General features: G+C 37.6%; 1 protein-coding gene across 1 annotated transcript; it reads right to left on the bottom strand.

Moving 5' to 3' along the window:
* Positions 1–90: 90 nt before the first annotated feature.
* LOC146477241 (uncharacterized) lies at positions 91–27,125 on the bottom strand. The gene is made up of 16 exons (XM_085113688.1): positions 26,768–27,125; positions 23,761–23,829; positions 23,191–23,295; positions 22,646–22,741; positions 20,961–21,112; positions 12,695–12,792; positions 12,032–12,158; positions 11,053–11,204; positions 10,776–10,854; positions 9,715–9,825; positions 8,716–8,798; positions 7,245–7,352; positions 5,863–6,537; positions 5,102–5,470; positions 3,048–3,377; positions 91–1,660 (listed from the first exon to the last, which is right to left on the bottom strand). Exons 1-16 carry the CDS (start codon positions 26,969–26,971, stop codon positions 1,503–1,505), a joined length of 2,916 nt encoding a protein of 971 aa, XP_084969814.1. The 5' UTR covers positions 26,972–27,125; the 3' UTR covers positions 91–1,502.
* Between the last annotated feature and the right edge of the window lie 54 nt (positions 27,126–27,179).

Here is a 27,179-nt window from a genome sequence, read left to right as displayed (position 1 = left end):
TTACTAAGCTATCCATATCCAATCCCCAGCCCATTCTTCAAATCGCACAACTTGAAACCATTTCCGAAGAGATCAATCAAGACAACATGATACATAAGAAGAATATTTATTGCATTGTATTATCTTTGACACATACATAACATGTAAAACAATTTCATAATCAAAGATTGCAGATAGGGCAAGGATTAAGAAAGTTCTTCAGGATATTTAATTCCACCGTAAAGTGAAATGTTCTGCAATTTTTTAATCCCCACACCACAAACATCTGAATTCTCCTCATAATATTAACAAACTAAACTGTCAAGCGGACAAGTGATGAAAAACAAAACGAGTAGTAGGGAGAAATATTTCAAAAAAGCGTTTTAACTTAAGGCTCGAAACTAATTCACATTTGCTGTAGTTTGGTTTACACGTAATGTACTTTGAAATTGGTTGATCTTGAGCCACTTTTTCAAACAATTGGCAGTAAAATTAAACCAATCACGCCCTGCAAACACGTGTCTTCTCGAGAATAGCTCACGTTACACCATAGTTAATAAAAGGCAATCGTTTTAGAAAGAGACAAACAGCACCATTGTTATCAAATTTGAGGATGCGGGTGAGGATTCAGAACCAATCACTCAATTACTATGGTTGCACAAAATTGCTACGAGAGATGATTGGTTCAATATGCCATTATTGTCTGTTGTGATTGGTTAGACCGTACATAACTTTGGTTTTCGTAATACAAATATTGAAAACCGCTCTATACAACAGAATTCTCTTCAACATATTCAACACAATATGTGCTGCTAAGTTTGCAGAATTCGTCTTTCGGGCTTAGAAATAAAGCACAGTAACGCCTCTTCTGTCTTTACCATTAAAATTGTAATTGTAATTTACAATGAGAAAACGCTTGAAAATGAAACAAAACAAAGCAAATGGGACAACAAAAAGGGAAGACCACACGACAATAAAAAAGTTACAGGGACTTCTAGGATAGATCAAAATACGAGTATAAGTAAAGCAAAAATACGCTTCCAAAACCCGGTGTACACACGTGCAAAAAACTATTATCACGTGTCACTCCAATTCCATTCATGACCTTCCTGTTCTACTGCGGGCTACCAACAAGGGTATCTGGGAATGTGAAAGCATGTGTACTTTTAAACTCACTTATTTTACTTGTAATCGGATGCAGCGGTCCCTAACGACTGGTGTAAAAGGAATCCAGCGTTTTGAGAATAATCAATATATACCTATACAAATGGTGCCGTCGTGTCGTATTGTTTTTCTGACCGCTTATTCAGTACCAAGTTTCTTTGGGTATATTTCACAACGAGTCAGCACCGCTGTGTATCTTTCATTCACTCTGCGAATGGAAGCTATGTTCACGTTTTTCTCATGACGCGAATAATACAAAAGTATAACAGGAGGAGGCATCAGCTCTACTCCACTTACACGTCCTCCAAACATAACTGAACGGAGATACTTCACCACCGGGTAGTAGTTGGAAGCAGGTGTTATCTTCTACCTCCCCGCCCTCTCCTCCCTCCTCTTGGTTTTCCTCTTCCTCTCATGGGACCGTCTCCTGGAGGGAAAGGTCCTCTGTCGTCATCATGCCAGGGCCCATCTTCAAAAGTGTCCTCTGGTCCTCTCCAGCCCTCTGGCGGGCCTTGATCTTTAAGACAAACAAAACGTAGAGAAATCCCTATGACATACGCTGGGTGCCGATGGTTTTTGTAATAATAATAATAATAATAATAATAATAATAATAATAATAATGAAATAATCTTTATTAAAATATTCCACACAAATTACTATTTACAAGTTAAAAGTATATAAAAAAAAGAGCTATTAAAAACCAATTCACAATTTATTTCGATTAAAAAAGATAATAATAATAATAATAATAATAATAATAGTAATAATAATAATAATAATAATAATAATAATAATAATAATAATAATAATAATAATAATAATAATAATAATAATAATAGTGAGAACTTTCAAAGCTACCGTCACTTGACTTTCCCTGAGGGGAATAGCATAGGAGCTCAATATAGTTTTAGTATTAGAGAGCTTTAGATTGTCTATTAGATTTTTATCTTTTACCGCCAATTTTTTTTTATAACTCAGCAGCTTTTGTTTATAGTTACTTCAGATCGCATAGGTTACGCTGCGCGCCCTATGTGGTTCTATTTTAGCATTCATACATTTATTAACTGCACATAATAATAATAATAATAATAATAATAATAATAATATATTTTTTTGAGGTGTCAAAATTTTTAGTCCTGTGGACTTATTGGGGCAGAAATCAAAACGAACTCAAACAAGTACAATCGTGCTACAACTACGTTAAAATTCGCAACCATTGGCAAATTCATACATCCTAAAATGGAACAAGGTGGAACAAAGGTTACAACAGTTATCGTTATTGTTCAGGATAGCACTTTAATTCAGCTCACACAGATTTCTTTTAAAACTTTATAGAGTTAGTGACTCTCTAATATCCAACATCAATGTAGTCCATATGCACGGCCCCAAGAATCGTATTGAGTGTTTTCCATAACACACCGTGTTGTACCGCGGGATGATAAAATCAGAGTTTCTAAGTAAATATGTGTCATCACTTGTACTAAAAAGTTCTGCCATGCTAGCCGGTGCAAGTCCATTCTTAACTTTGTACATCACTGTGGCTATATCTTGTGATAAGAATAATAAAACGACATGAAGTCACTTTTCCACGTTTTTCCACAGAGTTTAACATACAAACATGAACAGCAACTTTGGCTCTCTGTCGCGGGTTTTTATCAATTCTATAGAAACAAGACCCATCACAAAATTTATCGAGTTAATGAAGCACAGCTTTCAACAAATCACAGAGCAAATTTGGGAAAAGGAAAAGCTGAAGGAAAACGGGACAATGAAGCATGGCATTAAGCCATTATTACCACAACACTGGTAATGTGACGTCTGCAATAGCCTAGAACGTAACGCCTAGTCCCAAATTCAAACGAGCTTCACCACATTTTCATCATTATGACGCTCCAGCTCTTACCTGGGCCCCTTCTCCACTCATCCTCAGGTCGTATGGCCTTGGGATCCCTGAATCCCTCTTGTTCCCCTGAGCGCTTCCTGGCCCGCCTGTCAGGTGTACCTTTCCACGAGTCATCATCAAGACTGAAATCAAACCCTGCTTGTCCTATTGGCAAAGGTGGAGGACTTAGGCTCATCAACGGCCGTATAGCTGGCTTATTTTCGTTCGTGTCCGGCGGCGGGGGACCTGGACCCCTCATCATGCGTGGGTCACGTGGTTCATCGCGTGGTGGCCCCCGAGGATCATGGGGGTGCTGTGGAGATCCCCAGCTGTCCCGTCGGTCAAAGAGACCTGAAACAAGAAATACAGAACATTAAATACTTTCCAGAGGGGAGTGCATGAGAGTTCTGTTAAATATTGATCATGGTAACCACAGGTTTATCTCAAGTAAATGCCTTGAAGAGAGTTTTCCACTGCATGAGAGTGCAACAAACTAACACCAAAACACACTTATAGACACGCTAGTTTAACAACTGTTTACAGACCCTCATAAAATGGATAGCTGAAAGATTACTCTTTTGATCTGTTCACGGTTTCAGCTCCTTCCAAAGTTTTCATTGACCTTTCAACTTTCATCTCTAAATGTGACAGCTTAAAATTATGTGTTTCTCTTAATGGGATTGGTGTGAGCTTGCTGATGCTAATTTTTTTTTTTTTTTTTTTTTTTTGTATTGACAAACACGGAGCAGTACAATAAAATACAATAAATGATAATAATCAACAATGATCTAGATAAACATATACAGCCAAAAACTAAGGAAAGAAAAGTTCTACGTTTCGGCGACATCTTGGCGCCATTATCAAGGGAAACTAAAATGAAATATGCGATTTCAAGAGTAACTGAGAGTTCAGTGTTTAAATGTACAATCAGAGTCAATTTGCGCTAAGGTCTTTGTCTAACTTATGCAAATTAGTGACTCTGAACCCTCAGTTACTCTTGAAATCGCATATTTAATTTTAGTTTCCCTTGATGTCGCCGAAACATAGGACTTTCCTTTAGTTAGTTTTTGCCTGTAAATAAGTGATAATAAGCTTACAAAAATAACTTACTCAAGTAGAGAACTTACAAGCCTGTTTTTTTTTTCGTTTTAACTCCCAATTATTAATGGGGTAAAAAGTTGCCAGCTTTTGATGACACAAAAACTCTAAGAACTTTACTTGCAATGCTTGATGACAAAATGGTTGTTCAAGAGATCTCAGAACTTATAACCTCAGATCAATCTCGTTAAGATTACCCTTTAAGAGCAGACACCTTTTCCAGTTTCACACGTCTTTTTCTTGGCAGTTGAAACAAGATCCAGGAAAGGTGTCTGCTCTTGAAGAAAAAGAGGTAATTCTTATGGACGGTGCCTACTAATAGCAAAGTATTTTTGAGCTGTTTATGACTATGCGGGAAAAGCAGATCTTAGAAAGGGCTATAGAAATCCAAAAAGAAAATTGGGGGTAACCACGCCTTTTTAGAGATAATTAAGTAAAGTATTTTAAAAAGCACCAAAATACAAAACAGTGTATGGAATTTTGTTCCCAAGTTGAAGCTTAATTATCTCTGAAAATGCATGGTTACCCCTAATTTTCTTTTTGGATTCCAATTACCCTTGCCAAGATCTGCTTTTCCCACGTAGTTCTAAATCGCGCAAAAAAATCTCTTTTTTAGCAGGCACTGCCGATAGAAACCAGACTTTTTTGGACCATCGCGAGATGTACATAACGTATGCGCAGAAGCAAAAGGAGGAACCGTCCTTAAACTCGGAATTTTCTTTCTATTTAGTTTGTTCAGCACTGACCAAAACCTTAACTGTCCAGTAAAGTCCCCTTAACTTTATGTATATGGCTATCACTCAAAGTCTTTGCCTTAAACCCAAATTATGCAGTGTCAGTTCCCAACAACGGGAGTGAATGTACAGAAACTGTGCAACCAACATTACGACGATAGACAAGAGCAAACACAAGTGAACAAAATAAAGAGGTAAGATGGTAAACATAACGGACAAAAACAACGTTCATAACAGACTCACCATGAGGTTCCTCAGGACCTCTTCCTTGTGGGGGCTCATCTGGAGGCCCACCCCAACGTGGGTCCCTACTGTCATTACGTCCTGGACCATTACTCTTAAAACCTCTTGAACCAAGTTTGTTAATAAAAGGATGAGAGGGCCCATGACTGGAGCCTTGCATGTCTGGCCCATGAACAGGGGGTGAATCATGGCCACGCCCTCTTGGAGCACCCCTCCTAAAGCCCCTTGAACTGAGGTCATTAGGATGCCGTTGGTGCTGATCGCCCATGTCAAATCTTGGTGACAGCTCATTCCTGTTTTCTTCACGCTCATTGGGGTGTGGTCGCCAAGGCCCCTGGTCCAGCCTGGGGTCATTGTTAGGCACAGAACCTTAAGAAAAGAGAGTGGACGGTATTAATTCTAATCATCAAAAAAAGTCATACTAGAGATTGATAAATACTTATTTCTAAACAGTAATTTTGGTTAACTTCACTTCGCCTGGTCATGGTTATGTTCTGAATGGGGATGGGGTATTTTTCAGGCAATAAGGAGGCAAATCTACTGACATATCATAAACTGAATGAAACAAGAGGAAGGATGACCCAAGAAGTTTTGATGACTATCATACGCCTCCTATTGATCAGGTTTTTATGTGACAAAAATGACGCATTCCACTCATACCAATGACATTGTCAAAAGTGTCTGGTGATGATAACAAAAATATTTTACTTCCTTAACTTGTCCCTTTGCTTTCTCAGTAAGAAATAAATTTTGTTGCATACCTTGATGAGGGAAATCATTACCAGCCTGTGGTCCACCTGATCCCTGGGATTGAGGTGGCGGCGGAGGTCCAAGCAACCCAGGCCGTGAGTCCACTTCATGATTCCTTGGCGGCGAACCTAAGATACCCTGGGGCCCAATAAACCTATCTTGAGGAGGTCCTCTAAAATTTGGTCCTCCATTATCAGGCCTGAAATCTCTGCCATGCCCAAAATCATTAGGGCCCTGGTCACGCCAATTCGGAGGTTTAAAATCGCCAGGAGGTCCTCTAGGTTCATCCCAGGAGTCCCTTCCTGGTCTCCTAGCCTCAAAGTCCCCTCTGGGATGTCCATGACTAAACTGGTTGTGGTCACCTTGAGGACCATCAAACCTCCCTGGCTCTTGTTTAATGGTAACAGGTGGCACAAGTCTTTGTGGAGCTGGAGGTTCAAATGGACCTTTCTGGCTCTGGTTCCGTTCAGCAGGCTTTCCAGGATTAAATGCTGGAGCTTCTGGTCGCAATGATGAATTTCCATTTTCAACAGTTGCGGTTGTTTCTCCAAGAGAACCAAAGCCTGGAATTGAAGGACTGCTTTTGAAGTTGGGAAGAGTGAATCCAGGATTCTGTATTTCTGACTGCTTAGGCCGAGTAGGAGTTGCCTTGTTTGCTAGTGAATTGCCAAATCCAAGAGAAGGGCCTGCAATATGACACCAAAATATCAACAGGTTGCAAAGTGTAACCACTGAAATGTCAAATTTATATTCCAAAACAAAGACAGAAATGTTTTGTAAACTTAAGCAAAACAAGTAATAATGTGGATAAAAAAATTAAATAAAATAAAAAATTAACCCCTCAAAACGCACCAAAAGAAGTTACCAGGCACAGGAAACTCAAGTGAATTTGTAATGGATTGAAGCAAATTTGGCCGAAAAGTGACCAAGTACCTGTTTTAAATAATACAGAAAATTCCACACAAGAACATCCATTTTAGAAGGTGCAACGACCTAAAAAAATACTTGTTTTCAAAAATCAAACTTATTTGCACTTCCCAAACATACAGTTATGACAACAATAACATGCAGGGTAAAAGTACAGTCTACTTATTTATTAACATAACACTTCCAAAATCATATGGATAAGGAGGTTAGTTTCTAAAGAAACTGTGGTGCTCCGTCAGTGGGGAGTGAAAACAAATGTTTGGTTTAAACAACAGAGTTCATAAGGTAATTTGGTCACTGTAAGGAGATACAAGCACTGAAATATTGAACCTTAGCCCCTCATTAGAGCAAATTAAAATCAACCATGCATGATGTCCAACTGATGGTATACTGGTCAAGTTCCCTTTACTTATGCTAATACACAGACCAAGTGAAGGCAGATTGCCGGTAAACTGTATTGTCTGACCTTTTTCTCCCAAGTCATATCTATCAATATCTGGGAAATCTTCAGCTGGGTTCAATGCTGTGTCCATTCCTGGAATAGCTGTGCTGATAACACCAGGGTGCTCACCATCTGTAAATAAAACAAAAGACATTCATACATACCAGACATAGCAGAAGCTCAACATCTTTAGTTCCAGAAAATCTCCATACCCCCACGGCCGTCATAAAGTTTTTAGCCACGTGTTCTAACGAGCTTCATGCCCATAACAATCTCACAGTTTTGTGAGTCAATGAATCAACAAAAAAATGTCAAGATCACTGGTAACATCAAGGCTCTTTCAAGGGTCTTCAGCCAAAAGGGTTATGGCCCTTCACAACAGCTCTGCCCCTCTCAAATAAAGGATTTTTTCTAAGACCACCCTCACCCCCACCGAACTGCAAATTCCAATTTACATTTACATTTTGTTGGCCTTTGGGATTTGACACTCCACCCCTCTGGAATTTCTTCTGACCACTTCTGTAGAGGGAGAGGGGAGGGGAGGGGGCAAGAGCATAGAGGTTAATAAGAGAATTATAATTATTATAATTCTCTCATTTTAATAGCAGTTAGATTTCAGGAACATTGTCAAACATTGGCTCTTTAAACATAATATATTTCACAAATGACATTCCATGATGAAAATACAAATCTTCTAGGGCAATGGTTTTACGCACAGAAAAAGAGTTAAAACTATCATAGCAAATTAATGCAACCACAGACAACAAAAGACAGTCATTACCACCCTGAACAATCCTTATAACAAGCAAAGGAGTAGCATGTTTAAATTTCATTTCTGCGAATTTTAGTGGGCCTAATTTTTATATACTTTACACAATGGGTGAAAATAACACAAACCAACACAAAAATAAAAGGCATTAGGGTATAAAGAATTTCCACACCATAAAATCCTATACAGAGTTGTGTTTTATCAAGCAAAATGTCCACCTTCCGAACGTAGCGAGGTTAATAAATTTGTCAAATTTCAACTTCAATGTTCATCAATATTCACTGGATGGAAAAATCCCCGCAGAATCTTTCCCTTTCTTCCAGAAATCTTTTTTTGTCAAAGATTGCATTGAATAAATTACACGTTTTGTGGCCACAGTAAAATAATTTTCTGTGGGAAATAAATTCATCAAACACGACAGCGCTGCACGCCCGTTGTACATTTCCTCGTGTCAGAAATAGATTTCAACCGCAAACTAACCTGTGGAACTACCAAAACACCATGCTCACCATGTTCAGAAAGCTTTTTATCTCCTCATTTACTGCTACAATACGAGTAAAGAGGGCTTTCCAACCAGCACTAGCTTTGCGAGGTTTTGCGAGTCACGTATTTCTAGTTTTAAAGAATAGTTTAGTGTCATTTTAGGGGGTTTTCTCACTACTGTTCTTTTACCCTTAGGAAGGATTTCACTTAAACGGCCAGAACAAACTGGAATGTCCAACTCACCAGCATCATCTTCTGTGTCTAGAATGTTCAGATTATATTTGTCTCTCATTCTGTCACCAAGTCGATTGCGAGTCCAAAATTTACTAAAAGAAAAATAAAACAAGTGAATAAAGTATGTAAACTTAGGATATAACCATTTGATAAGGTAATAAATAAATGACAAAAAAATGGTTCAGAAGGTTTTTAGCTATCTCAAAAAGTCTTTGGAATTACAAGAAATTGTTTGAGAAAGTAGGAGTTCAAAAAAGCAAGAAGAATATTAGTATACACTGGTGATCCTTACTACAAGGTACTGTAAGTAGTTGAACATAAACAGTAACCAAAAAAAGAGAGTGTCACTGCCTTGAGCAATTAAACCAACATTTAATTAAAACACGTAATTTACAATCTTTGCCTTAACTGGAAATAAAATTTTAATGTTGCAACTTGTGCAGGGGAGCCGGAATAGTGCATTGGTGATAGCACTTGCCTCACCAATGTGGCCCATGTTTGATTGCCGGGCTTGCTGTCATATGTGGGTTGAGTTTGTTGTTGATACTTATCCTTGCTCCGACAGCTTTTTTCTCCTGGTACTCTGGAAATTTCCCTAGTTTATTGATGGTATATAAAGCTATGAATTTTTCTTTACATTACAGTATTGAGTATTTCAAGAACAACAATTGTTTCCCAAGTATTTTGAATCTTTTTTGTTCAGTTACTGTGTCTTTTTCGGAAAGATTTCCAGAGAAATGTTCAACATTCCATTCAAGTGCTGGACATTACATGTTCATTTTATTCTCGAAAAAACACTGGTCACACATGATGTGGATTGACTGTAAATAAAGTTATGTATTTATTTAATGTGTTATTTTATAATTCTATTTGAATGACAGGGATGCACCATTAACAATGAAACATACAAGCCACTAAATGCCCCGTGACTGGTTAAGAGCCTAATTTACAATATATATGATACAACACAAAGAACATAAACTTCCCATAACAGCTGAGAGACCTTACCTGGAGTGGTCATTAGATCCTGAACACAGTATATGTCCCAGAGGGTGCCATGCTAGACTCCATACCATTCCCTCATGAGCCTGCTCCATATTACCCACATCCTTCTCCGCTCTAATTCAAGACATAACAGGGTCAAGTTTATAAACAAATATCAAAAAATTATTTTCCAAACAAAGAAAGGTTTAGCCTAAAAATGCCCAGAAATGACTTTTTGATTTTGACTTTGTTTTCTTGTATCATTAGTTCCCTTTTGAGCGATTAGAAGGACTTAGAATTGTGTTCACAGCAAATGGCAAACGTGAGATTCACGATTCACTTGTATGTCTTCTAAAAAAAATAAGTGCATATAGATGAGGATAGTGCAAAACAATTCTAGCCTTTCATGTTAATGCAAAGCTTAACTCAATTTTACTGAGAAACTGAAAACAGCGAGCAGCAAATTAAGGATAAACATGGTCACATGGTCATTTCTGTCATTTGCTGTTTGCAGAAATGTAGTCTCTCTATTATTTTTCCCCAGGTGCAACATTAAAGTATTAACATGTAATGGTCATTGCTCAGCCTAGCAACCCAGGCCTAAAATCAAAGAGTAATACACTTCATCAACTCTTCATTTTTATTATCATATTTTTAATGCAAACGAAAAATAATACATGCCTTGCCTCACATTATTACCGGGTTTGTGCTTCCCTGGAAATCTCAAGTTATTGGAAATATTCTACTTCACCTCATAGTTCATGGTGGCTAATGTTTGGCAGCACAGCCCAAGAAAAAAAGAAAAGAAGCTCACATCCATGTCTCTACTGCATGATTTCTGAAGACACCCATACCCCTACCCACCAGCCCAGGTTTTCCAAGAAAGAACAAGGCTAAAATCATTTAATGGCAGGATGAATTAACTCTCATGAAACAAGTTTTCCTTGAAGAAAATAATTATTGTTTGCAACAACAATCGCAAATCTTTGTCTTCATGTAAAACAATACTGCCAGCTACATAAGCTACCCATAACACCCCTGAGCATTGTATCAGGTACAACAGTGTGAATAATACATGCACTCACCCTGCCACCCAGAACATCATGGATCCATCCGATCCACCACTAACAAACAGAGATTCATGGATGGGGTGCCAGCTGATTGCTAAAATAACAACAACAACAACAAGTTTATCAGTATGAGATAGAGACATAAGTAAAACTATGGGATTATCAAACAGAAAGAAGGAATGCAAACTTTCTGGCATATAAATGGATGGATTAAAGTACAATTTAAAAGCCAGTTGTTGGTACAATTTGAGTAGAGAAATCAATCCATTTTCAAGATTAAACCCATTCTCACCTGTTGCTTCCCTTTTGTGACCTCGGAATGTTTGTATTTCCTTCATGGCACGGATGTCAAACAGCTTCAACAGGTGATCACGTGATGCAGTCAATAACCAGTTTCCATTCTGATTCCATCGGATCTGCATGACTGTGCTTTTGTGAGCATGCCTTTAAACAAAAACAAAACAAATTAATGGAGTTAGAAAATTTAAATTGTACAGTAGTTTCGACAAATTTTCATTCCATTAATTTAATTTAATTTATTAACTTTACCAATGTTTGAGGGAGGAAGGGATGGGGAGGACATTCAATCTGTCAGCATTCCTTTGTCAAGCATTTTTAATGCTTGCCACAACAAAAAAGCTCTAAATGATTGTTTTAACACCTGTAGCAGAGTTTAGTGATGTAAAATATGCACCAAAAGGGAAATAATTAAAGTTTGGAAGTTCACTGTTGGCAGCACAGCACTGTAAAAAGACTTAACATTGAGTTCCCAACAATACTTGAAAACCATGCCCTTCCTAATATGGATCAGAAGCTTGACCGACTAAGCTATAAGTAGACTCACAGCATATACAGTGTAAGGTATCATTGAGGTTCATGTGAATATGTCAGGTTTACTCATGCAGTAATATCCAAAGCATCTACTGTGGTGATGTTTAGATAGGTAAGTAAACTGTTTTCAATTTTCACTAAATGAATAAGCTTAATTAATCTTTACTGTCTTTTGATTTATCAATTGACTCCATCTCTGAATGTGCAGTTCCAGGAAATATCCATACCCCACCCCACCCCCTTCCCCAGAAATTCCAGTTTACCTTCATACTTTGCTTCTACAATTTTGACTTTTTAATAGCCCCCTCCCCCTAAGAATTTTCAATTACCTTCCATGGAGTTGGTATGGATTTTTTTCTGGAACCGCACAATCCCAGAACCCTAACATTCTTATTCTTTAGAAAACCCTAAACAAAGACATGCAATACTCCAGCTCTTACAGAGTTGTCAGTGAATATCCTGTGCGGGGGTCCCACAGTTTGATTGGCTGCTGACTGTCCTTGCTGCCAGACACCACAATACTCTTTGTTGGATGCCAGTCCACACACTTAACATCAGCACCATGTCCTGCAAACAGCATCACAAAATGTTTACACTGTTTTATAACAAAAAAAAAACTTTTTTTACTCAATAAAAAAATTGGTAGCAAAAATGAAAAATTGCCATGTAAAACTCAAAAAATGCAAAATGTCAAACCAACAGGACCAAAGTAAATCCTTTTGGCTTTGTATAATTTGATAACTGCAAATGTGTACCTCAAACAACCATACTTCCTCTTGTTCTATATAATTCAGTTTTTTTGTATAGCTACACTTTAAATTATCACTCCTGCTGTCTATTTTCTAAGATCATATTTCAGTGAAATTCCTCTATAGTTTCTTTGTTAACATGATATAGTTTTCACTTCATTTAAACATATTTTAACCAAGCCATACCAATATCATGCTGTACACATAAAATTGTAGCCAGGAATTCACAACAGAATACTTTCAGGATCTGAAGCAGGCGCCAAGTCTTATTAAAATCATCAATCAATCAACAAAGAAGGCAGCCCAGAGAGCACAATGTGAGTTATCAGTACAGCTGATTCAATTTCAGTTTACCTCGGAGTACTCTCTCCTCAGAACATCGGTAAAAATCCCAAATTTTGACCAAACCATCGTCTGAACAAGAGGCAAACTTATTGTCTGTGGGTGAGAAGCTGAAAGAGTAATAACACATTTTTGATTATGCAGTGTATCCTCAAATAAAATTAAACCTTCAACTCTTAAGCCACACCTTGAAAAAGCTTACTGTAATGATTGTACCTCCTACTTTTAAGTCTGTAGATGAGATCCTAAAATGTGACATCACTCAAAACGGCAGCAAGTGAGAATCTCCCTCCCTGTGGCATTTTATCTATATTGTGCATAAGGTGGCTCTACCCTTTTTGATTGGAAGATAAAGTGTGACTACCCAAATGAAACCAGCTGAGCATTACATTTCTGTAGTGCAGATTATTATACTGTACAAGGTGGTTCTAACTTTTAAGTGTGTGGATGAAATCCCAAAGTGTGACCATTCAAATGAAAGCTACTGAGCAGTACTTTCCTGTAGTGCTGGTTATTATGCTGTACAAGGTGGTTCTAACTTTCAAGTCTGTGGATGAAATCCCAAAGTGTGACCATTCAAATGAAAGCTACTGAGCAGTACTTTCCTGTGGTGCTGATTATTATACTGTACAAGGTTACTCTAACGTATGAGTCTGTGGATGAAATCCCAAAGAGCGACCATTCAGATGACAGCTACTGAGTAGTATAGTGATGGTACGTATATTGTACTGTCCTATATGATTCTGACATTTGAGTCTGCGGATCAAATCCTACAGTGTGAGTACTCAAATGAAAGCTATATAAAGCAGTACTTTCCTGTGGCACTGTTTATAATATTATTACTCTGCCATACAAGGTGGCTCTAACTTTTGAGTCCATAGGCAAAAAACTCAATGGCAACATTAACATTTCAAATGAAAGCTGCTGAGCACTAATGTTGTACAATTTTCCACTAGTCTATTTCAATTTCATTTTTTATTGTAATAATTTGTTATTTTAACTTTGTTATTTGTATTTATATTGGTCACTTAATATAAATAGCACCATGCAGTTTCTACGTTATTTCTCTCAATGTATACTAGGAGGTTCTTAAAGTCAGTATGTATTGTGCAGTGGCAGGAAAAATCCATACCCACCCCATGGAAAGTCATTGAAAATTCCTAGGGGGAGGGGGTCTTAGAAGCTAAAATATGAAGCTAAATTGGAATTTCCTGCAAAACAAAAAACTTTCTGTGGGGGGGGGGGGGGGGTGGGGGTATGGATATTTTCTGGATCTGTACAATATGCATTTACTGACAGAGTGGGAGGGCCAGAAAGAAAATATTCGGCTTGAAGTCATAGCATTCAAATCCAGCACAGTAAGGTCCCTGCACCACGACCAAGAGCAAAATAATAATATCTTTCCATTCCGTTCGACTCAGTCAAAAATATTTTAACCATATAACAAGTTTAAAACTGTTATTACTTGATTCAGAACGTACGATTATGTCAAGCTATGAATTTCCGAAATATAATTTATTTTAATGCCATTTGTTTTCAATGTATAGTTTTAAGTCAAAATTTTATCAGTTACATGACAAAATTGTTTCAAAATTTAAAATTGCACGGCACTGTCTGTGTCTCTGTTAATCCAGCCCCACTCATGCTAAGGCGTACAGTTCTCATTCAGAGATTTTCTCAGTAGCTTTGCAATGACAGCACAAGGGGATCATGATGAAAACCTCTAGATGGCCTATTCAAATGAAAGCTAATGATGAGCAGTATTGTATTATGATTTCCGTTATTATCCTGTATATAGGTGTTTCTAACTTTGGAGTCAGTGGTTTAAATCCTAATGTGTGGCCATCCAAATGAAAGCTACTGAGCTGTACTTCCCTTTGGTTTCGTAGTTATTAATTGAATTTTATTCTACAAGGTACTAAATAATTTGAGTTATTCAAATGAAAGCTACTGAACAGTCCTTTCCTGTGATTTGGTTTATTATTTTCCACAGGGTGGTCCTGTTGCAGAAATCTCACACAGCAACCATTCAAACAAAACCTATCAAGCAGTACTTCCTGCAGCGCTGTTTATTATGTTGAAAAAGATGGTTCTAATTTTTCAATCTATGGATGAAATCCTAAAGTGCAACCATTTAAATGATGCTATTGAACAGTACTTTCCTGAGGTGCTGTTTTCTATGCTGTGCAAGGTGGTTCTGAATTTTGGGCCTGAGGATACTATCCTAAGGTGCAGTCATCCAAACAAAAGTTTGGGCACTACCGGTACTTGCACACAGTGTAGAGAAGCTTATAGTACTGTTTATTATGTCACACAAGTTGTTTGCAGCTTTTAAGTGTCTGGATAAAAATGCGAAGGATAACCATTCAAATAGATGCTACTGAGTAGCATTTGCTACGGTATTGTAGGGTTTTCAAAACGCACAACACAGAAAGATCCTGTACAAAATACCAGGTAAACTTTGAGTATTTTTCTTGGTATGCTTTTAAGCTGAAATCTCCCACTTACATTCCAAATCTGCACTGGCCCTGATCTGGAACTATTTTTTTTTTTTATCCATTTTTGCCAATAATTGGGTGAAAATTTCTCTTGCAAAATTGCCCAATGTTTTTTACAAGAGTCATCAAGATTATAGACAGCCTTCGAACACAATAAACACGTTATCCTTGTTGATAAACAGCGAGTACAGAAAATAGTTTTTTGGGCCCAGTAAGCTAGCAGGACTTTCAAGAAAGGACCCTTGAAGGAAATAAGGATTATGGAGGTATGCAGCTTCTCCATACCGTAACCCCCACCCCCCATGCACTTACCCTACATACTAAATTACTACTTCTTTGTAGCTTAGCAGGGAAAGCCCACATTGTATAAGCCCCATGGTTTCTTTGGGCTTTCCTGCCATACCTTAACAAATTTCTGTAAACTAATATTGTATCATAATAAGGTGGAGAATAATAAAAAAAAAGAAAAACATTTGAGAGAAATTTGCTGTGGTTTCGAAATGCACAACCTGATTGTGCACGGATCTAACAATTCAAGATGTCAGTTTCCTTAGAGGTTAAAATGCTTCCAGGCATCATACCTAGCACACTCCTATCCACTAATTATATTTACAAACTTGAACTTCTCAAAAATGACCACTGTGTCAGAAAGGGTTGCTCCCCACAAGAGTTGGTTGCTTTCTAGAGATTCTAAATACAGGGTTTTTCACATTTATGATCCTGGCCATCAAATTACAATTTAATCAACTACTTTTCACTCAAGCAAGCTGTTTTCTAGAGAAAAGTCAATATTTATCACTCACACCCCTGCCAATCCCAAGACAGATATTGGAATGATGATTTACATGAGTGTACACACAATCAAGAGCAGACATTGCACCCATGCACTCTATTAACCTCTCCATTACTCCACTTGTTTGTACTACTATCATATTTCCTCTAATGCTCCCCCTTCCTTAATACGCCCCCCCCCCCTTCACCTTTCAAAGACAAAAATTTAAGCCCTCTACTAAGCCCCACCCTAGTTCCAATCTGAATTGTACGTTTTTGCATCAGGCACTGCCTTTGTCTTTCATGGCAGCCACCACAGTTATTATCTCACAACGTGGAATAAACTAAAGATGACTAGGCCAATGCACATAGATGCCAATAGGCAAAACACAGGCCATGACACTTTGAAGTCGAACTATGGAATAAGTAGGGCAACCTGCACCATTTGCACCATCTTACATTATCGTAATTATGCACCTTGACACAAAAAACAATGGAGCTGCAGGCTATCTGGAGGCAGTGAAGACAGAGCTTAAAAAAGGTGCAGGTCTACTGGAATCCCCCCCCCCCCCCCCGAATCCCTCCTTCTAATTCCCCCAACCCCCTCCTTTTTGGAAGACCACAAATATTAATGAGCCCCCAGGGGGTTAATGGAGGAAATATAGAGAATATAAATAAGTGGATTAATGTAATTAACCTAACAGGATATGCTAAACTTGGCCTCTCTTGACGTTCAGAAGATAATAATTATATTCTGTAAGGTGCTGGTGAGAAAATGGACTTTTTGTCCAAAGTCAACTGTGAAAGGCATAATTTTGAACATGTTTCTTGAACAATCAAATTATAGCAGAGGGTGCAAGACAGATAAATCACACTATTACTAAGGGGAAGAAATTTCTTCTTAACTTTAAAAGGGGAATTGCAAGAAGTTAATGGGTCAGTTATTAAAAGACAGTTTAGACGGTGTTTAACAAAACCACGTTCTAGCCCATTTTCAATTTTGCCAACAATCATACCTAAACATTGCCTGCTGCCGACGAGAAGGCTTGCATCCCAGACTAGAAAACTATTTATCTACTTAAAGTAAACCACTTACAAACAGATTTGAAGGCCCACTGATTGTTGTAAGCCAGGGCCTAAGTTAGACTCTGTTTAAATAACTGGCCCAATGAGTTCAATTGCTTTTGTCAACTTTTCTTACCACTAAGAGCAACACAAAAAATAAGGGCATGGAGTGAACTATAACAAAAAGGGGTGTAGTTTGACATAGTTTTACAGCATCGTTCACTTTTTACGTTTTGCAATTCTTCAGTTTGATTATTGTTACTGGCTACATGAGTCACAAAGCAATGCAGTGGATAGCCATGACCCTCATAGGTAAAATTAAGGTTCCAGAATACACCTATTACTCTTAATAAAAACTGAAAAGTTTGGTAGTTGTGTGGCACTTAGTAAAACACATGATGATTAAAGTTAAAAGGAAGAAAAGTGCCAAGGTTTTCAAAAGAAGTCCGAACATTCCAGGTTATGACCTTCTACAGTGGTTTCAAAAAAACAGAAATCCATTGAAGGACTTCTTTTGGAAACTTTGGCACTTCTCTTCCTTTTAACTTATGATTACATTTATTCCTTTTCCACAAAAGGAAATTAAGGTTCTCAGAGGTAAGGGGGTCTAAAAAAACAATATTTTTACCACAAAAAAACAAAACAAAATTGGAGTTTCCTGATGAGTGTCTGGAGGGAGGGGGGGATTGGGGGGGGGTTAGGTTTTTTATCCTTTGCCCCATAACTTTTCCCAAGCAATCGATCTCAGTTTATACACTTTTGAAGGCACTATCACAACAGCAAAACAACTTGAGGAAGATTGTTCAAACTACCTGCATTAAAACCTCAGTGAAGACTTTACTTTTAAATTGTCCACCCTGGAAACTAAATATTGGCCAAATCAGGTCAAATCCCCCAGTCAGCATGATTTAGATCCTCTTCAAGTACAAAGGAAAATGGATGCCCTGTCTTAATTTCTTCCTCCTGCGGCTTAACACTGATGGGTGAGTAAACAGCCAAGCGGAGTGCATCTAATGTGTGTGAAGGACAAGAGGGGTGGTAGTGTGTCAATGTGTGTTTGAGGGAGTTGTTGGTTTGGTGTAGGGGTATGGAGGCCAGAGGAAAAAAACATTGGGTGCCGAAAGGTAGCAGCAACATGTTGAAGTAGGGGTAGAAGAGGGAGGACACCACTCATTTAAGGCAGCTTGTAAAAGTAGTGAAAAACCGTTGAACTAGACACCTACAGTACTTACCTTGCATCACTCAAAGCCTTGCTCAATTAAAACAAAAAGGTAAAGTAAAATTATTAATACACTGTTAGATTTAAAGCTGGAAGCTTGTGGGGCCGGGTGATTTTAAAAATCTCAACTGGCAGGTAGGCTTACCAGTTGGCTACATACAAACCATGGTTGAGGATTGGAACAGGGGACTACCCCGAAACAAATCCAAGTTAGTGACCGTCAGAGAGGGGACTTGAATCTGGGCCCTCCAGATTAGGAGTCCGTGCCTCTAACCACTCGACCATGCCACCTCCCACAACACCAATAATTTACTGCACTTTGTTATGACTTCTGCGGTCTGAAAATGCATGGTTGGAAATTCTATAGGTTGCACAACAGCTATTGCATTGATCACTGGGTTCAGCTTTGGGATTTGCACGGGGAAAGTTAGCCATGCAAGAAGCAACTCCAGTGTGTGTTCTATTTAAAGCAGTATTTTTACACTTGCAGATGTTTCAAAAGGAAACCCAAAATTTTCAAATATTATTATTACAATGGCAAATGGAACAATTTTCCCCGTTTGAAAAAGCTCCTCTCTCTTTTGTAATTTTTTTTTTTGACAATGTATCTTTTCTCTGAATTGCATTTTTTTCTTCAGGCTTCTGTTTTCATAATATATAATTTGTCGTTATTAATGTTGTCCTTTGTTTATCATTTCACTTTACAGACAGGTAGATCTCATTCAATGAGATTAAAACATCTTTCTTTTGGAAAAAAAAAAAAAAAAAAAAAAACAATTCAATATAAAATGAATTACAAGTGAAGGATACTTCTTTCCAGTTGAGCACAAAAGATTTTTCCTAGCAGTGATGAGCAGTGATAACTAATTTGGTGCTGACAACAGCTGTCACATAATAGATTGAAGTGTTACATGCTACGTGACACAAAAGGCAAGTTCATTTCATACACAAGGGGGTTGTTGTTTACAAATATGTTCGTGGATGCCATTTTACACAAGGCAAAAAAAGAAAATCCAGGAATCCTTCGGTGAGGACTAGACCACAGAGAGTGGAAAGGGTTTCAACTGGAAAATAGATCAAAGAAAACAATGAAGGAAGTGTTGAAGGCAGTTTCTGTTATTGCTTGCTCACTGAAAATTTTATCTATAACGTCTGATGAATATTTAATATCTGTTATTGCTATCAGAGGAATTCTTGAAAAGATTTCATCAAAATGAAATGGATACAAACTGAATCGCTACATGATGCCCGCTCAGTCTTAAGCTTAACTATCCACAGCCACTTAAGGACTCACAACAGATAAGACAAACAACATTAACAATGGATTATCATGATCAAGAGCCTTCAGTTGTTTTCATCGGATACAATTTGCTCACCCTTCACTGTTTCAAATTTTTCTTAAACAAAGCTTATTATTTCTCCTCCAAAATGCTCCCTGCTTGTCAATGAAGAACACAGTTGTGAAAAAATCCAACACAAATGAGGCAAATGTGAGAAGAAAAAAAATGAAAGAATGGAAGAGTTCCAGTAAACTGAAACTGGCCAAAAGGAATAAGATTGTAGCCACCTGGAATCATTTTGGTTTGTCATGGAAATACAAGGTGGCTAAAACCAAACAAAACAGTTGTACTCTGGCTCAAATTTAGAAGAGTTATTTTGGTGGTGCATGCACGAAAAACAATTCTCCAGTCTGGAACAGAAAGAGCAATGTATAGTTTCAAATCTGTGAAAAGAGAAATGAAAAGAAAAGCTAATTCCAGTAGCCACGGAAGATAAAATCTAGAGAATTTTGCCGGTAATTTCATGGAAAAACTACAGTTTCCGGTTAATCTTACAGGAGCGAGTGAGAATGGAGGGTTTGTTCATTCGAAGTATGGTAAAACAACTGATCCTTTGAAGTTTTCAAACCTTTCTGAAAACCAGTGCAAGAGATGGTGACTGCAAGTGAATCCTACTTTAATAAAAAGTAAGACCTTTTTTTTTTTCACAGCAAAAGGGCAGTTCAATAAAACTACATAACATCCTAAGTTTGAAAGCATTGTTGTAAATATTACATTGAGAACAGGAAGACTGTGTAAAACCAAGGAAGGAAATAAGGGAGTGCGTAATAACACAGGAGATAATTTTTATTTCATTTGATTTATAACTGAGCAAGGTTTATAGATGGTGTGTTCATGGGTGGTAATTTTATTAGCAGTGTTTATTTTATTAGGAAATGTTTTATTTTGTCAGCCATGCCCTCTTTATTCAAATCAAATCAATTTATTTCCTTAAATATTAAATACCTTTAAACGTGATAAAAATATGCTCAAGCTATGCTTTCTTCTTTTAATAGAGCTTAAGCATTATAAAATATAATTATTAGATTATTTGATGCTATAAAATTATTTACCAGAAAACCTCCTACAGGATATCATTTGAAATGTTTGCAAAATGCTTAAACCCCAAATTGAAACAACATCACAGTTTTGCTAAAATTGACCACTGTAGACTTGTTGGAGAGTCATACAAATAGGTATATTCATTTCACATGATATCCTGTAGGGTTCCATGTTACCTTTTCAAATCTCTGCCCCTAATTTCTCTGCAATTGCTGCTGGATAAAAGATGTTGCATCTGTTGCACTAACACTAACTCTAGCAAACTTTTTATAAGCTCTACTATACCGACAAGAACAGGTAAAAGCAATCCATTTTGTTGCGTTCTTGGACCCAGAGTCGCTAACCTTAATCCTCGAATGGGTTCTTTGTGCGCTTCGTACATTTTCACATTGTTCATATTGGACTGCCAGTACTTTATAAAACCACCATGATCGGATGACAGCAGCCAGTTATCTGCATGACTCCAAACCATTGCTCGCACTGGACTGTCATGGGCCTGTAGAGAGATAACGGTTTTTGGTACAAAATGCTCACAACAATACAACTCATAATGCAACTAATCTCCGCAACATGAAACATTTCTGTGCTCAAACCCAAATTTCTTCAGACAAAACAACTAGCAAGCCCGGAAAAGCAGTAGCCCACAAGAGCAAACAAATACAAAATCTGTGTATTAGTAACCTCACACTTTTTCAGTTCATATCTGGAAAATGAAACATGGAATAATTCCCAACGAAATAGTTCTGCTTCTTTATTTACATGACAATCAACCTGTCGATTTAAAGGGGAACTGTAATGGGAATTTTTCTGTATTTTGGTCAACTATTTCACGAAAAACCTAAAATACAAAGGAAGAACTTGAAAAAATTGTCTATTTTTTTTAAAGTTACAATCCATTTCCTTCCTACCAATCCACAACCAAACATAATTAATACTAGTTTCTGTGCAGTAGTAGGGTCATTGTTAACAAAACTAAACCACTACTATAACGATTCCACTGTTTTAATTTTTTTTTGGATGCTGCCCCCCTTAAGCATTTCTTGCACATGACAACACTCTTTTCCAAAATGGTATCAGTTTTACCAGCCTAAAGTATGCACGTTCTCCATGTTTAACTTATTAAGCCAACATTGTACATGAAGTAGTACCTGAACAACATTTCCCGGGGATAGTAAAGTATAACCCAATGAAAACCACCAAGCCAAGAGACAAGTGTAAGCCTCTTCACACCAAACAAACAAAGTTTTACTTGTCCCTAGTGGACAAGAGATAGCATAAAGCACTACTAGAATAAGTGTGTCCTCCTATAGTTCCTTACTTCTACACTCCCTGCAAAGATCAACATTTATGCAAGGTCAACATCTCTAGATAAGACAAACAACTGTGAGAATAAGGGCAGACACCTCTCTACTGTTGTTTAGTACCTAAGGGCAATCTTCCACTGGCTGAGTGGAACTAAGCCTGGGCCTGGGTATAGGTCATGTGACCTTAAGGGGGGGAGTTGTTTTTGTTGTGCCTGCCATTACTGACCTTCCCACCCGCCCACCCTTAGAATTCAGTTTGTAAATTGTGTTGGTATGAATGTACAGACCTTGTATTTTGGGTAGTCTTTCCATTTTTATTGTGTCTAAGTTGTACACATTCTTTTCTCTGGATTTATAATATAGGTCAGGCTGAAACAGTCGGCTTGGCATGACTACCAGTGGTGTGTGAGAAAATGACTTAACTCCATGTAAGGTGGATACCTAATCACCTTTGGGGGTAACAGTCTAATGACATTGATCCCTGTTGTAATTCAATATATTCTTTACTTACCCTACTCTAGACGGACACTTCTCTAAGCAAGACAGCCTGATCTTTACCAGTTATGTCCGTTTTCCACTCCATAACACAAACTACAATAATATTCATGTTGACCAATCTTACTAGTAACAAAAAATCTTACAGTTCACAAAAATGCATCCTAACCCAGTAGCAACTCTCTCAAGCCCTGAATTATAATAATTGTCTTGGTTTGTGAGCTACATACTTGCAGTATTGTTTCAAAGTTAAATGTCAGTCCATTCCAGAGCGTAAATTCTCCACTTGATGCTCCTGTTACCAGTCGACGTCCCTCTGGAGTCCACTAAAATACATTTTAAAATACACAAAATTGACTGAATGAAGATAATTATTTATCAGAGTAAATATGATATTTTCTAGTCTTGTGATCGCAGCATGGTTTGGTTCATTCTTGCTAACTAAAAAAATGTTGATGTAGGTATACAATACACAAGACCTCTTGTTGGCTAATTAGGCTGAAAATGTATGTACAAGAATCTTGACTACTCTGTCAAGTGAATATGGTTCACTGATTTAGAACTTGATGTTGATTGCTTCACTTAACTGTGATCTGTACAAAGCACTTAAACAATGAAAAGTTTTGGCATCAGTAATTGCAATGGTTTCTAAAATTATGTTGATTTCAAAAAATGACAATACATAAAATGTTTGAGTTGACAGACTCATCCTAATACACGTGCTTCTCACGAATTTAAAAACACACAAACAATTACCAAGATTTATTGTACTAACCGCCACACAAAATATTGGACATCTCAGTTTATTTGTTGATGTTCTGACAAATTTTGTTGTCACAGCATTAATTGGATTGTCCAAGAGACATCCTGGTGGAAAAACCTGTAAAGAAATTACCATTACATTAATTAGACATTACTAATTATTTATCATTACCTTCTGATTATTGCTACTCAGTAATTGGCCTGTCTCACCAACTAAAGACGGAGGGCCATGCACATATAAAGGCATCTTCATTTGAATAGCAAGCTAAAGCTTGTAAACAGGTCTGGGATGGCAAGTAAGCAAAACAAAAGGGTCTTTTGGGTTACATTCTGTAGGTTACTTTCTGAGATGTTGAACTTTTCACTGCATGTAGTTTTAAACAAATCAGGTGACAAATGGGACATTTTTGGGAGGCTGACAATTTGGTCTCATTTACACTGCCCTGCTACATGTACATGAATTGCATACCTGAGTATCCCCTTGGTTTTCTGGTAATTCATTTTGTAAAGTAAGATTGTATTATAGGATTGTACTGTTAAAACATAACTTGTGACAAGAATGAAACAAAAATCTAATATTTACATCTGAAGAGAAGGAATCATCAGGCTGCATTCCACTTCTCCTGCTTATATCTTTGAACCATTTTCTGTTCTGTAAAGAGAAAACAGAGTTTGATATATTATCACTAAAATCTATATCTCAGTCTTACCAAACTCAACTCCATCTCAATGATCATGTCAAGTTTGGTTAGCAGTGAAGTCAATAAATTTGGCCCACTATCACAAAATGACCTTGACTACTAGATTTACCAAACAAGAACCCACTAAAGCAAGGAACTAGCATCATATTTGGCTGGACCACCTTCTATTTCATGGTCTGTGCTTCTAAACTCTGAGCTTTAGGTTCACTACAAGTCCTCTCAGGTAACAGCTTTGATATAGCAACAGTAAATATTGCATAAAAAAATGAACTGGTGTATGTAATTTGCCACATGTATCCCTGATCAAATTGAAGGGAACACAAACTAAAAGCACAAAGTGAGATGACCAATCTCTACAGTGATACTGATATGTATTGTAAGTTGTTAGATTCACATGGAGTTTTGGGTGTATGCATTTTATGGTTCAGTTGGGATGTTGGTGGATGGAACCACGATAGCTACATATCCACAATTTTGATAGTTACTATCAATCAATCGGAAATCAATAAAAATCTACTGTAAAGCAGGGGTTTCAATAAGGGCCAGCCACCAGGCAAATTGACAATCTCTGGTTAAACCTTTGCTCACCTGCTTAAACATTTCAACCAACGTTTTCAATAAAATAACATATCCAAGTTTACTTTCCTTTGCAACCGTTCAAAATCTCAATGAAATTCTTGGAAAAGATACAACTCTTTGTGATTATCTATTCTGATTTATCTTCAGTGATTAATAGAATTCAGTTCCTATCCATTTCAATCAAAACGCATTGAAAGATGAAAAGTAATAGAGACAAGACTACAGTCATGGTACATGGATTGAAGAATACTAAACAGCTCCATAAAATTTCAAGATCTTATTCTGCACTGTAAAAGGAAGCTACAATAAAGTGATTTCTTTTCTTCCAGTAAAAGTGAATAATTTGCAGCTGAAAAAATTAAAGAAGCCACAGACAAGTGTAAAGAAAAGAAATTGAGAGTAATAATTGATTATTCAGGATGGTCGGGATACAACAGTTCTCTGCAAACCAGGGTTGATTTCACGGGGTAAGCACTAAATTCTGGCTTGGATTGGACTGTAATTAACAGTCAACTAGCTTTCTGATGATCTGATATGTAATGTCCACATGGAAAATCAAGGAACAATGCCATTGGCTACAAGTTTTGGATCCTTTTTGTGGTCGGCTTTGTTCATTCAGGTCAAGAGTGGATGAAAAAAAAAATGAGGACCAGTGTCACGGATGTTTTTTTTTTTTACTCAACCGCAGGTAAATTCTAAATTGTAGTAAAGCAAGGAAGCAGAGTATTTTAATTTTGTCTGAACATTTTTTTATATTTTTAGCCCCCATGTTTTTGTAATGAATTTTTCTCACTTTTGTACAGCGCCTTTGAACTTTTGGATTTTGGCGCTTTATCAATTGCCATTGTAATTGTGGCAAGGTGGCTCGGCGGCAGATGGCTGAAACTGGCTCTGTCTTTAATAGTTTAGCAAAAAAAATTGTCTCTTAATTTTGTCTCTATTGGATAATACTTTTAATTGGGCCAACAGCTTTACTTCCACCGGAATGAAGCAATCGGAACGGGCAAAGAAACAGACATCTTTTATACCCAACCTTATGCGCCGATCAAATCGAAACTTCAACATCCCTCCCCCGGGCAAACCCCGGGCATTTGACTATTCTCTGTGCCCGGGGGTGGGGAATTTGACCTTGCGCGGGTGGGGTGGGGAAAATTGAACCGGAAGTGTCAGGTTTCAAATCGCTTTTTGGGGGGGCGCCGAAGTCGCTAACAGCTATAAATACGTGTTTGGACGAGATGGAGGGGTTTAAAGGAAGAGATATAGCATTACAAAAAAATGTTACAAAAAAAGGTCTTCAAAAGTGAGATGCTTAAATATTAATTTGTTTTTATAGATTGTATATAAACGATGTAGATTTTTTATACAATGAGTCAAGCTGCGGCTTTGTCCTGCAGTGAATAGTGAAAGAAATAAACACTGTCGAATGAAAAACCGCTTTGGCTTAAGTTGTAGAATATCCTGCCACTCGAACAGCATTCTACGTAGCCGGCTAACTAATTAATATGTATTTCTAGTTCTTTAAACGATGCAGTTTTTTATGCAATCAGTCAAGCTGCACCTTTCTCCCGCATTTTTGTCTGCAGAGACTTTTAGAATAGCCATAAAACAGCAGTGAACAGTTAAAAAAAAAAAAAAAACATTGTCGAATGAAAAACCAGTACTTTGGCTTAAACTGCAGAATACCCTACTACTCGAACAGTCTACGTAGCCGGCTAACTCATTTTAAATATGTTATTATGTATTTCTCGTTTTAAAACAACCTTCGCCGTGTTTCGGAGTTAGAGCAGCTTTATACGCTTGCTGATTGACATTGTCCGACTTAATAAATTCAATTTTCAATCATTAGTTTCAATGTTAAAGTTGTGGTTTTTGTAGTAACTCATGACAGGAGCCGACAACGATTGTTCTTTAGGAGGGGCATTTGAACACCATTTTGGCCCGAGGGGGCGGGAATTTGAACGATCCAATCTTCAAAAGTTCAAATGCCCGGGGTTTGCCCGGGGGGGGGGATGTTGAAGTTTCGATTTGATCGGTGCATTAGCTTGGTAAGTGAGGCAAAGTGATTTTTTGTACTCGTAATTTCTTGAGCTTGTAATGAAATAAAAATCTCAAACCCTGTATTCAATTTATTTTCTAAGGCCTTTTCGAGAAAGCGAACAGGCTTTCTCTGCGAAAACTAACCTTTCTTGGCTCAGAAATCATTGAAAGGAATAGAATCGCACAACTAAGATTGAGACATTTCGCATCGTACAAAGTCAGTGGGGACGTTACGTGAACACAGACTTATAAGGGCAGTAAAAGCTATCGTACCTCGATTTGTTTAACAACAGAAGAGTTATAATCGACAGTTTTACGCATAACAGCCTTTCGCATCCGTTTTCCATCAAAAGTGATCGGCTGTCGAAAGCCTTTGTCATCCTGTGACTCTGCAGACGAAGCTGGTTGAACCGAGGACGTGGTTGGAGGCTTTGCAGAAAACTTGAGTGTTTGCTGGTGCGGTTGTTGAAACATCATTGTGAATTTCCTATTACTAGGATTATTTTTCTTTTATATTATGTTAGTTTTTCCAGCGCTACCTGAGTCTAGCCTTCAAATTCTGAAAGAAAAGACTTGGCGTCAGATGGAAGAACGCCATGTTGGGTTCCTTCCCGCGGCATGTGCGAGGTGATCACGTGATACTTGTAAGTACTTCATGTATGGGGGCACTTTGGGGGCACTACTT

This window comes from Pavona decussata, unplaced genomic scaffold (genome assembly GCF_977016875.1).
Source record: "Pavona decussata unplaced genomic scaffold, jaPavDecu1.1 SCAFFOLD_71, whole genome shotgun sequence".
In the NCBI taxonomy this organism is placed as follows: domain Eukaryota; kingdom Metazoa; phylum Cnidaria; class Anthozoa; order Scleractinia; family Agariciidae; genus Pavona; species Pavona decussata.
Note: the sequence above shows the minus strand (reverse complement) of the source record. Positions and strands in the feature narration are given on the sequence as shown.

Bases quoted from the DNA above. Each gene is read 5' to 3' on its own strand.
- LOC146477241 (XM_085113688.1), bottom strand. From the start codon at position 26,971: ATGATGTTTCAACAACCGCACCAGCAAACACTCAAGTTTTCTGCAAAG. The intron at 23,830-26,767 runs GTACGATAGCTT...TTCTCTTTACAG, and splicing joins CTGTTGTTAAACAAATCGAG to AACAGAAAATGGTTCAAAGA. The intron at 9,826-10,775 runs GTGAGTGCATGT...GTCTTGAATTAG, and splicing joins ATGATGTTCTGGGTGGCAGG to AGCGGAGAAGGATGTGGGTA.